At 47.2% G+C, this 12,635-nt stretch overlaps 1 protein-coding gene across 1 annotated transcript in view; it reads left to right on the top strand.

The window, feature by feature from the left end:
- The window catches only part of Lgi2 (leucine rich repeat LGI family member 2), a 29,997-nt gene extending 17,884 nt beyond the window's left edge, over nucleotides 1–12,113 (top strand). The window contains exon 8 of the mRNA XM_041643772.1: nucleotides 6,941–12,113. Coding sequence (XP_041499706.1) covers nucleotides 6,941–7,758 — 818 coding nt within the window. The 3' untranslated portion in view covers nucleotides 7,759–12,113. The remainder of the gene's footprint in view (nucleotides 1–6,940) is intronic.
- The last annotated feature ends 522 nt before the right edge of the window (nucleotides 12,114–12,635 follow it).

Raw genomic sequence — 12,635 nt, 5'->3', positions numbered from 1 at the left:
CCCTGGGTGTCAGTACAGTTGGCACAGCTTTGCAAGTGACCTACTCTATTTATTTGGGGACAGAACCTATCTCTGTGTCCCTGTCCCAGGTATGGGGTGGCACCGTTGTCTCCCTGCCCTTGCCACTCACTGCAGCTGGCAATAGAGGGCAAACTGGGGTCCTCCTTAGGGTTCTTAGTCTCACCAATACAAGGTTTTAAGAATAAGCTCAAATGTAACCACGAAGGCAGTTTTCTTAGTATTAAAAGGAAAAGTGCAAGGCGTAGAAACACCAAATCTCAGCAGCTGCCTGGAAAGGGGTGGTGGAGGAGAGAAGGAAAAAGCCATGCGTTGAAGCTGGCACAGTCAGACACAGACGAAGAAGCAGCCCCATGGTGGAGAGGAGAGCTTCAGAGAGAGTGAGGAAGCAGGGAGAAGCCCGAAGTGTTAAGGGAAGCAGACTTAGAAAAGAGATTAAAAAGGGAAGTTAGGCATTTATCTGAATAATTCAGAGAATCAGTCAGACTTACGAACCTGCTTGGCTGTGGTCCGGGTCTGTAAGCTTCTGCACTAAAGGTGAGGATTCTGGGAAGGAAAAATCTCATTAAAGGACTAATTACTCCATCTAACTCTTTAGCATGGCTTAAGCTGAGCCTTCCTCCCTAGAGGTGCTCCCTAGTCAAGGTGACTGATCTAGCTGGAATGGTATCCATCTTGCCCAGAGACTCTATTTTCTTGGTCAGGAACTCTACCCCTGGTGGCGACTTCAAACCCTTCCTCCTTCCTGCATTCACTCATTCACTCATTGATAAAGATTTCGTGGGCACTTCCTCTGAGCCAGCTGTGTTCTTTTGGGTGGGCACATAGTATTTGGGCAAGCGCATTAATGTTCATATGCTTCTGTCATCTGCAATGGGAATTTTGTGGCTTTTTTAAAAATGGATTAGTGTAGTATTGGACTTGGCAATCTAGTGGGGATGTAATGGGTAACCTGTGTAGTGAGCAGAACCTGAGGACAATGGGACCCACTCTATTCCATCAGAGACCCCAACTTTCTGGCTTCAGCTAAGACTTCTAAGACTTGTGTAGGCACAGGGAACCTCAGAACTTGCAGAGACTGCCTGAGAGTTCAGGCAGGGGAGCGTTTGTCTGTCTCTTGGTCACTGAGGTTTGAGTTGGTATGAAAGTCTTCTGGTGTGGTGGAAAAGCAAAGCCACATATGGGGCCATTAGCCACCAACAAGAGTAAGGGAGGGAGCGTGGATAGTTCTCACCTCCTTGGGCTGGGCCTGCCTCATTCAGCATTCTACTTTGTCATGGAGAGACTCTGAAGTCAGCAGAAGCTTCTCAGTGTGTTCTCAGTCTATGCCTTTTAGATGGCGTCTCTGAGGAATCAGAGAGGCACCCATTTCTCTGCTGCGGCTCTGGTCAGATGTCTCCAGGTGAGGAACCCAGTGGCTATGTTCACACCGACATCTGTGGCTTCCTCTCTGTCTTCTTCTCTTATTCACTCTTGCTTTTTGTATTTTTCTTTTTTTGGGGGGATTTCTGCATGTTCCAGCCTGTAATCTTTGCAGACAGACAGGCAAACAGATGAGGCACACACACACAATCTTTCTTGCTGCTGACATACCTACAGGCTCAGTTGGTAGAGCACGAGACTTAATCTTAGGGTTGTGGGTTTGAGCCCCCTGTTGTGCATCATTTGTAGACAGAAGTTTCTGTCCTGCCTGGTCCCACAGCAGTTCAGTTCCAAACAAACACACAAAGACATATTAATTATATGTTGTTTGTCCTATTGCTCAGGCTTATTACAACTTAAATTAACTCATAATTCTTATATACCTTTTCTCAGTAAGGCATTCTCATCTTGCTTTCTCTGCATCTGGCTTGCGACTGTCCTTCCTCTTTCTATAATTCTCCTAGTCTGTTCACTCTGCCTATACTTCCTGCCTGGCTACTGGCCAATCAGCATATGTTCTTCCTTGACAGTGGGATTGAAGTCGTTCTTTAAAAGAGACAGACTTCTAAGTACACCCCCAGGCATAAGGACCTCTATAGTCTTCCCCTCCTGGCATAGGTACCTCTGCAGTCCCCCCACCCAGAGGGACAACAAGCTTGAATTAGAAATTGCTGTCTGTAGGGTGGGAGTTCTTGAGTACTTTGGCAGTTTATACCCTAAAGCCTTACAAAAGATACCAAACACTTATTCTAGCAGATTATTACAGCTGAGAACAGTACCAGATGGTATCAAAGCATGTTTACTTAACAATATGTGAAGGGAAACATGTCATTTATCAATAATGAAAAACAAGAAAGAACTGCTATGTCCAACAGCAGAGGATTAGTTGAATAGGATGGGGTGCATTCATGCCATGTAATATTGTATAGTATTGTGGTTTTTCCTTTTTAGTTTTATTAAACTTTATTTCTATGCATGTTTTGCCTCCTTATATATATGTGCACCACTTGCATTCCTGGTGATCAAAAATCTCAGAAGTTGGCATGGGATCGCTTGGAACTCAAGTTCCAGATGACTGCCATGCGGGTGCTTGGAACCAAACCTGGGTTTTCTGGAAAAGCATCAAGTGATCTTAAACTCCAAGCCATCTCTCCAGCCCCATTGTATAGTATTTTTTTTTTAAATTTAGTTGTAGAAGATGACTGATAACATAGGGATTCAGTGAAAAAATAGATTCTAGGGGTGGAGAGACTGCCCAGTTGTGAATGTTTTGATCCTCAAACCAGTGTTTGATCCTCAGAACTCACACTGGAAAAAAAAAGATGCGTCTCCTGCTTATAGTGTCACACTGAGGAGGCGGACAGGTGGATGCCTGGGACTTACAATGAGAAATGATACCGAGACCAGTATTCTGGTCTCTGGATGTATATGATCATATGTGCACACATGTGCATACATACAAAAGTAGGCTTTAAAAAGCATGTATAGAATACAAGCCCCAATGTTTTAAAGGAAGCATATATAGCTATATATATATGTGTGTGTATATATATAGACATTGATAAAATAAATCAAAGATGAAAGAAGTATGTTAAGGGTTTTTTGGTTGCATCATAAGTAGATTTTATTTGTGTGCATGTGTCTTTTGGCACTTTGGTGATGGAGTAAGGTAACCTAGATTAAAACCCAGGTACTACTACATACTGGCTGTGTGACTTTACATGAATCGCTGAACCCTTCTGTGCCGCGTTGTAAAAATGGACATGCTGGTAAGAGTCGTAGCTGTCTCCAGTGGTGACTGGAAAGAATGAGTAGATGTGCAAAGGTGCTCAGGGTGGTGTCTGGTGACAAGAGTCCACTTTCTAGGTTTTACCTGTCATTTTTATCACATTTGGTGAACAAGCACTCAGAAAAACAATTTAGACAAAGGCAAAGGGCCAGGTTCTAGGAAGTCCAATGAAAGAGAAAGTACCTCTCCGAAAGCCACCGATTCCCTTTGCCCCCTAAGCTAATCTGCAGGACAGAAATTGGATTGTTAGCCTTGTAATTTACAGACCAAATTCACTTTGGTCATATTACCGAGCGAGTTAAAAGAAAGACGAAACTTGTAATGATCTCGAGGGAGGGATGGTGATCTTTGAGATATGAGTGGTCCTCTAGCTAAGATTAAGAGGGTGGTCTTCTTCAGCGGGGGATGGGAGTCGATTGTAGAGAGCATGCCAATGGTGACCCAGAGCTGAGCGGGAACAGGGTTCCTTGTGACGCCTGAGCTGGGTCTCAGATCACTATCCCACAGGCATTTTTGAACTGTGGGCGAGCGTTAAGGGGGCGGGGGCCGTCTTGTGATTGCCAGGACAGCTGCTTCACTTATCCTGCAGTGACACTCCTGTGTGCCTGCACCATGCATTCAGAGTTCTGCTCTGAACAGTCTTGCACACTCTTTGACTTCTCCAGAGACCCCGGGGACCATGGAGATACCCAGTGCAAAACTCACCATCCTGACTACTTCTTATGTACTGTGCTGTGGGGTTAGGTCCACTGGTGTTGTGTGTGACCAATCTTCACGTCTCTTTCATAATGTATCTAGTAAACTGCACCCCCTCCCCAGTCCTTTATGTCCAGTCTTTGTCCTTGGGACCCCTCCTGCAGGTAGGCTGACAGCTTTGTCCTTTCAGGGCTGGCTTCATTCATTTAGTGGAATGTCGTCTAGGCTGGACCATATTGCAGTATGCAGTAGACTTTCCTTCCTTTTGGAGACTGAAGACTATTCCTGGTGCTCTTGGACCACAGCTGGTTTATCTGTCTGTGGGAGCATGGATTGCATCCATCTTCCTGCTGTTGTGTGTAACAATGCTTTCAATACGACTGTCTTGGTTCGTTTTGGTGCTGTTATTATTTATAGGAAGGCTTATAAACAACAGAAATTTCTTTTTCAAGTTCTGGAGTCTGAGCTATCTAAGTTCAAGATAATGGCAGATTTAATGTCTGGTGCAACATCATCTCATAGCTGTGTATGTGTGTGTGGTGTATGTATATAGTGTGATGTGTGTGTGGTGTATGCATATGGTGTGTGTGCGGTGTATGTGGGGTGTATGTGTTTGTGATGTGTGTGGTGTGTGTCTGTAGTATGTGTGGGTGTGTCTGTGGTATGTGTGTGGTGTATGTGGAGTGTGTGCGTGTCTGTGGTGTGTGTGGTATGTGTATGTGGTGTGTGAATTTGTGTGTGTGGTATGTGTGTGTCATGCGTGTATGTTGTGTGTGTCATTTGTATGTGTTGTGTGTGTGGTGTGGTATGTTTGTGTATGTGTTGTATGTGTGTGTGGTGTGGTATGTTTGTGTGTGTGGTGTGTGTGTGTGTGTGCCGGCACATGTACCACATTATATCAGTGGAAGTCAGAAGACAACCCTGGGTATCCTTTCTGGTCTTTCCTGCACTCCATCTTGTCTGAGATGGATTCTTGTTGTTTGTCTGCACCAAGCTAACCTCTTTGTCTCTTCCTCCACCACGTAGACTTCTCCTGTCTCCTCTTCTCATCTTGCTGTAGGAGCACAGGGATTCTAGGACCTGGGGATTTGACCTCAGATCCTAGTACTCACACCCAGAGCCATTTCCCTAGTCCTTCAGGTCCCCACACCCCTCCACAATCTCCTCATGGTGGAAGAGCAGGAGATCCCTAGGGTTTCTGGGGTAATTCTAGTCATGAGTGACCTAGTCTCCTCCCCAAGCCCTGCTTCCTGGTCCCATCCCCCAAGGTTGTTAGGGATAGAGAAGCCCTACTCCCTAATGGCCTCCAGCCCCCTGTCATGGCAACGCAGATTTCTGTGCTGCAGAGGGAGAGCTCACATAGGGGCACAGCTAGAGTGAGCAGGCTGCTGATGTTCAACAGGAGGATAAGTGAAAGAAAAGAGGTCCCTCTAGAAGGGAGGACAGACCCAGGCAAGCTGTGGCCACCAGCCACCCCACCTTCACATCTGGAATTCCAATTTTGACCCACTGCTTCTCCAGTTAGCCAGCCGTGGGGTGGTTTGGGGTGATCGCTTTTCCAGAACAGCTGAAGATTTTCTTGAAATCATTTTTACCTACAACTCAGTCTGTTGTCATTAAATGTCTTTGGTGCAAGAACGCATATAAAGGAGTAACTACCAATATAGTGAACAAGTTTAATAGGAGAAAGTACAATGGTGCATGTTCCCTGTCTTAGGGTCGGTATTGCTGTGATGAAACACCATGACCAAAGTAACTCGGGGAGGAAGGGGTTTATTCAGTTTATGCTTTCATATCACAATTTATCATCAAAGGAATTCAGGACAGGCACTAGCAGGGCAGAAACCCGGAGGCAGGAGCTGATGCAGAGGCCACAGAGGAGTGCTGCTTACTGGCTTGCTCCTCGCGGCTTGCTCAGCCTGCGAGAACCTAGACCACCTGCCCAGGGATGGCACCACCCACATTGGGCTGGGCCCTCCCCCATTGATCACTAATTAAGAAAATGCCCTACAATCTTGAGTACAGCCAGATCTTATGGAGGCATTTTCTTAATTGAGGTTCCTTTCTCTCTGATGACTCTAGCTTGTGCCAAGTTGACATAAAACCAGCCAGTGCGCTCCCCAAAGAGGGCTTCTGTGGGATTTGGCCAAGACTGGCTTTGATGGTTTTCCCAGAGCCCTGGATTTCCTCTTACATGGTCTGCTTGGCTATCTCAGACCCCCCATGCAAGCCCTCTTCTTTATCTTCCCCCATGTTCTGGTTGGTTTTTGTCAACTCGACTCAAACCTAAACGTATCCTGGAAGAAGAGGGAATCTTTCATTGAGAAAGGCGTCCATAAGACTGCCCTGTAGATATGTCTTTGCATCTATCTGTGCAGCGTTTTCTGGACTGATGATTGATATGAGAGGGTTCAACTCACTGTGGGTGGTGCCACCCCTAGGTAGGTGGTCCGGATGCTATAAGACAGCAGGCTGAGTAAACCACAGGATCAAGCCAGTAACTACCTTCCTCCGTGGTTTCTGATCCAATTCCTGTCTTCAGGGCCCTGCTCTGCTTAAGTGTCTGTCCTGACTTTCCTCAGTGATGGATTGTGATGTGGAACTGTAAGCTGGAATAAAGCCTTTGCCCCACAAGTTGCTTTTTGGACATGCTTTTTGGTGATGTCTTTATCACAGTAATAGAAACTGTAACTAAGACACGAGCCTCACTTTTTCAACCCTAACATTTGTTTGAAACCTAACAAGGTCAGGTTTCAGTGTATGACTGAGGAATGCATGAGCATTTGATTTCTCGATTTGTTATCCAGGTTTCTATTCCAGCCCCTGCTTTGAACTCTTTTTGGTTTGTATCAAGAAGTAAAATTGTCACCTAGCTAGTCAATGTTTAAGTTTGCGAGGAACCACCATGCTATCTTCCACAGCACCACAGTCCCTTTGGGCAAGCAGGGTCTGGGGTGGGGGAGGTTCAGCACTCACTTCATCCACACTAAAGCCTTCTCTTTCTCTCGGCCACAGGCCAGTCCATCGTGGGTTGCAAGGCCATCCTCATCGACGACCAGGTCTTTGTGGTGGTGGCCCAGCTCTTTGGTGGCTCTCACATTTACAAATACGATGAGAGCTGGACCAAGTTTGTCAAATTCCAAGACATAGAAGTGTCTCGGATTTCCAAGCCCAACGACATTGAGCTGTTTGAGATCGACGATGAGACGTTCTTCATCATCGCCGACAGCTCGAAAGCCGGCCTGTCCACCGTTTACAAGTGGAACAGCAAAGGGTTCTACTCGTACCAGTCTCTGCATGAGTGGTTCAGGGACACGGATGCAGAGTTTGTGGACATCGATGGGAAGTCACACCTCATCCTGTCCAGCCGCTCCCAGGTCCCCATTATCCTGCAGTGGAACAAAAGCTCAAAGAAGTTTGTCCCCCACGGTGACATCCCCAACATGGAGGATGTCCTGGCTGTGAAGAGCTTCCGGATGCAGAATGCCCTCTACCTTTCGCTCACCCGTTTCATCGGGGACTCTCGGGTCATGCGGTGGAACAGTAAGCAGTTTGTGGAGGTCCAGGCTCTTCCATCCCGGGGGGCCATGACCTTGCAACCCTTCTCCTTCAAAGATAACCACTACCTGGCCCTGGGGAGCGACTACACCTTCTCACAGATATACCAGTGGGATAAAGAGAAACAGCAGTTTAAAAAGTTTAAAGAAATCTATGTGCAGGCTCCCCGGTCTTTCACAGCTGTCTCCACCGACAGGAGAGATTTCTTTTTTGCATCCAGTTTCAAAGGGAAGACAAAGATTTTTGAACATATCATTGTTGATTTAAGTTTGTAAAAGGTGTGATTGGGGGAATTTCAAAGATGTGTAGTGTTAGCTCTCGCAAGAGAGAAAGGGGACCAAGAAGAAATAAAATTTTAAAAAAATCATAAAATAAGCCAGGCTCAGAGCTCTGAAATTAAAATTCATAATGCACTGGGGAAGTAGTTAGATATTTTCAAACTTTTAGGAGTCACATTTTAACCAGGGATTGCATTTTTTTTTTTTGGCTGATTGCATGACAGGCCCGTGCTGCTGTTTAAATATGACATCTTAAAGCCTGTAATTTCTGAGAAAAGAGCGCAGCATCTTACCATCTAGCAAACAGCGCGCTACTACTTTATTTTCAATGAGAAAGGAGAACACTGAGCAAGAAGGGCCAGCCCTTTTAGTGAAATACAAAACCAAAACGCCCCCGCCCCACTAAGCCCACAGACCTGCCTCGTCCCATCTTCGCAATCTTTCAGCCAAGAGCTGTAAAGCCGAAGTGAGCTGAAAAGATTTGCTGATCATCCGCTTGAACATCTCAGAACACTTCGCAGTGCTATTCTGAGCCATCGCAGTTTCGTGAAAGTCAGGGCCAGTCTTCCGGCGTCTTCCTTGGAGCAGAACCTTGGCTCTGCCCTCGTTTGGATTGATCCCCCTCATGGAGTGTGTTCCCGGGTTAATATTTGATATCGCTTCCTCTGCCACAGAGAAAACATTCTGGTGACACGTGTCTAGGCCAGCATGGGCTGTGGGTCCAGCAGCAGCAAGATAAAGGGGTTCCCCCTGGTTTTTTTTTTTTTGTGGTTCAAAGGTGACCCTCGAGGTGGCTGGAGCAATCATGTGTGTCTGATGTGCGCTGTTGCTCACTTGCATCTCTGAACCCATCCTTTTAGATTGTGGGTAACTGGCAGACGGGCCAAAGGCTGAGCGGTGCTTTTCATCTGTTCTTTGGAGGGATGGAACAGGTGTTTCCATCCACTGCGCGCTGGGGAGGGCTTTTGAAGTGAGATTGTACGGAGTCAGAGGGGACTTTACTCAGATCTGGATGCGCTTTAAGGCTCAGAGGGGGCCCTTTGATTGATGCATGCCTTTGCCCTCTGGACAACTTAATATTTCAAGTAATTGGTTGAATGGAAACCTGTCTCCCTGCCCACCTGCCTCCCTTGCTCCTGGAACAAGGCTTTGTTGAGTCGCAGCGATGACAGTGGCTGGCTTGTGCAACCCTGCTGCAGTTTCTGCACGTGCAAATGTCCAAATCCCTGCTGTCAACAGGGGCATACCTCCCTCTTCCAGCACACAAGGCAAAGGAAGCTTGGCCATGTGCTAGTGGTGGGGCATCCGGTAGAGCGTCAGGACAGACCAGCATCTCATAGTCCGTGCCTGTGCTCAGGACCAGGTGGGCTATTTCGAACCAGGCCTCCCCATGGGGACAGCAGGGAGGCTCTTGGGGGTCTGGTTTTGTCGGTAGTTTTATGGTGGATTTCTAAGTAGCTGGTTCTCTTTGAGACTATAAAGCAGATGCTTTTTTAGGGGAGCCCTTTGCAGAGTAACCCACTACATCCCTTCCAGCCATGAAGGTGGCATAATCCCACTGCAGTGTGCTGTGAAGTTCGAACCCTCATCGCCACCCTGTAGATAGGTAGAGGGGGTGTCTGAAATGTGATTGTGTCTGTTCTTCTCTGTAAGCGGCAGGGACTGATCAATAGATACACCACACTGGAGAGCTGTGCATGGATGGTAAGCAGTGCTCCTGGCTGCTGTTTCCAGCCTAGGGGACCAAGGACTTTAATGAACCCTGTCACTCACACTCTCTAGAGTGGTTGCTTGGAACTTTGGTGCTAAATGCCAAGCAAACAGAATGAGTGGTCTGCTTTAACTTTCTAAGCATAAGTGACTCTTTCTTTGCATTCTTTTGTCTTCCTGGTTCATTTGAATTGACCACGAGTTTCCCTGCTCTCCATGTTGGAGACTGAAGGTGTGAGGCTTCTGCTCTTCCTTCCCCTAGAAAACAAGGGAGCCATGCCCCCCCCCCCACTCCCCAGGCATGGGTCCCCCAGACCGGCTGGTAGCACTGACATCCTGTTTCCTGCTGCTCAGGGAGGAACCCACAGGGGCATCTTTGAGGGTGCTGCCTCCACAGAGCCTCGCCCCGCCATTGCATAGAGTTTGGAAAGTCACAAAACACAGGGGTTTGAGCTTGGGATGGGGTCTTTGTTACACCCAGAAGAAGCATTTGAGTAACCGCAAAGGTCCCTAGTAGGTGGTGGGGCTGGGGTGTGAGACGACTGGCTGTCCTCTCTGCTACAGTCAAGGTTCCTTGTTCTTTTAAATTAAGTTTATACAAGAGTCTGCAGTCTTCTGTGTTCTGTGCTGTGCGGGGAGATATTTGTTCTGGCCAAAACGCAGCGAAGGAGCAGAGACGTTCTTGGCATAAGATGGGGGAGCTTTGCTTCATTAATCTTACTGCTCTCTCCCAAGAATCCCTGAAGTTTTAAGCAATTTCTGCAAAAGGCTTTCTTCCAGTAATGATGTACAATAACAAAACTCACCCACACAACCATGACAAAAGCCCAAAGCAGAGAAAAGCATAGGGCTGCCCAGCCGAGGGGGATTGCCCCCTCCCTTTCTCTCGTCTCCCCTCCCCATCCTTCTCTTTCTTCCCATCACCCGTACACTGTCACCTTCTCAGCTTACCCTTTGTCATCTCTGCACCTGGGTTCCTAGGCTGATCCCACCAGTCGGTAGTCATGTGACTTTAAGGCCATAACCTGAAAGCGAGGGTTAGTCCTCAGACTCTGTAGGATCAGTCATAGATCTCTATAAAGACGAAGAATAAACCTTCGGGCTGACAAGGGCTTTGTTCTTGGGCTGTGGATAGGATCAGCTCACATCCCAGATGCTTTGTGTCCCTGCTCTGTGTATCTGTGTTCCTCTCGTGTGTCATGTGTCTTTGGTTTACGGAGGGCAGGTGTTACTCTAATTTCAGAGAGAAGGGAATAGACACAGAGTCCAAGTGGATGGCCGGCCTGCCATTATTCAGTTATAAGCAGCAAAGCTAGAACTTTCCCTTGGACAGTGGGTTTTACATCTTCTCTCTAATGCTCTGCTGTGCCCACAGACACTGTTGCCATGACAGTGAAGACAGCAGTTCTTGTAGACAAGCAGGACGAAGAGCCAGAAGAAAAGTCTTCCTGGCAGACACCATTCAACCATCAGTAACACTGAACAATTAGCAAACACCCCAGAACTCTGTGACATGCCCAGTCAGGCTCGAGAAAGCCTTCCGGAAACATCGGATAGCTTCAGCTGTCTGGAGAGGATTTCTAGCAGGCATGGCTGTAACTCCTCCCACATAGCCACGGGAGGAGTGCTGAGGCTGGACACATCTGGTTCTTGTCACGATGTCCACCAGAAAAGATGAGTTCTGTGAGAGAAATTAAAAACCCAAATGCAGAAGCAATGGTGAATTGTTCTGGGGCCCTCTCCGGCCTTTGGGGGGCTCACGGAGAGCAACAGTGTTGTGCTCTTCTTCCTGAGGAGTGAGGCTGCCGTGTTTCTTAGGAAAGAAATCAGTGTGAGATGCTGGAAGTTGAGCCGCCCGGGGTGCTCACGATGGGTGTCTGTGGGAGGGGCTCCTGTTTGCATGCCACCTAAAAGGAAACCTCTATCCAGTTTCCAGATCCTTCGGCAGAAGAACCAGGCCTTGTGTGAAGCTTCGAAAGGAAGTTACCTCCTTAGGCAGTGCCCAGGGTTTTGTTGGACAGCGCACTGGGACAGAATCAGCAGTCTACCAGCAGGTGCAGTGAACAAGGTGGTTCAGATCCGGGGCATGGTGGCAAAGGGGGGAGAAGCACAGGGCAGATGGCTACAGAGCAAATGCATTGGGGAGAGTGGGAATACGCTTGAAAGGAAAGAGTAATCACAATTTCTGTTGCCTTAGCAGAGGGTAGAATGACCAGGCAAATCAGCAGCATGCCGATAATTGAACAGCGTCCATTGTGATGCTGATTCAAATAATGACGTCATCGGGCCTCTGAGCTCTCAGCTGAGGCCCCTACCCCCTCTCATCGCTTGCACCGGCAGCCACCTTTCTAGTGGGAAACTATGCATTCCCTGTCCAGCCCCTTGACTATCAGGAATGTATGAGAACTGTGATAAAATAGGCCAATATGCCATTTGGTACCGTTTTTATGTATTTTAAATGTACAACTTAGGCGAAACAATACTTTCTATGTGTACGGAAGTAAGTTTTACAGCAGACAATGATGGATGTGTTTTCAAGCTGTGGATATACTTAGCTCTTTTTGGAAAATAGAGTCAACACATGATATGCCTCTTAATTCTATATATTCTGTAATCCTGTGAATAAAAAGTAGCAAATGCCTAACACAGTTTCAATGTCTGGTCTGCTTAAAAACGGCTGTGTCCACTTGAGTCATGGCTGAAGGGTGCCGCAGAGAGCTGAGGCGGTTGGGGAGGATGGAGATACCTTCTTTGCTGTTTAAATGGAAGATGGGTGCCATGGGGGCCCTTGGCTTTTTTTCGGTTGGAAACTAAGAATTCATTAAAAAGCCACTAAAAAACCCTGAAGAACTTTCCAGTATATATCTCTTTCATCTGTGGACTCAGAAACCTGGTGGATGGGCTCTGGGTTCTAGGAATCTCTGAGGAGCTTAGGGTTGTCTGTGGCAATATAAAGGAGGATAGTAGGTCTATTACACATGGTTGCCACATGTACCTCAACCTAAGACACGTTAGCTTAGCTGGACAAAGGAAGGGTCAAGATCCTATTCTCATTACTGTGAATTAGGCAATACCTACTGTGTGCAGAGCACTCTACTGTGCTATGGGCTCCGTACAAATTGCTCGGGTGTAGGTACAAGCATCCATCGTGGGGGCTGTGTGAC

Source organism: Microtus oregoni, unplaced genomic scaffold (assembly GCF_018167655.1).
Source record: "Microtus oregoni isolate MIOR12 unplaced genomic scaffold, Mior012 000090F_ref0000504, whole genome shotgun sequence".
In the NCBI taxonomy this organism is placed as follows: Eukaryota; Metazoa; Chordata; class Mammalia; order Rodentia; family Cricetidae; genus Microtus; species Microtus oregoni.
This window is presented reverse-complemented; position numbering and strand designations above follow the sequence as displayed.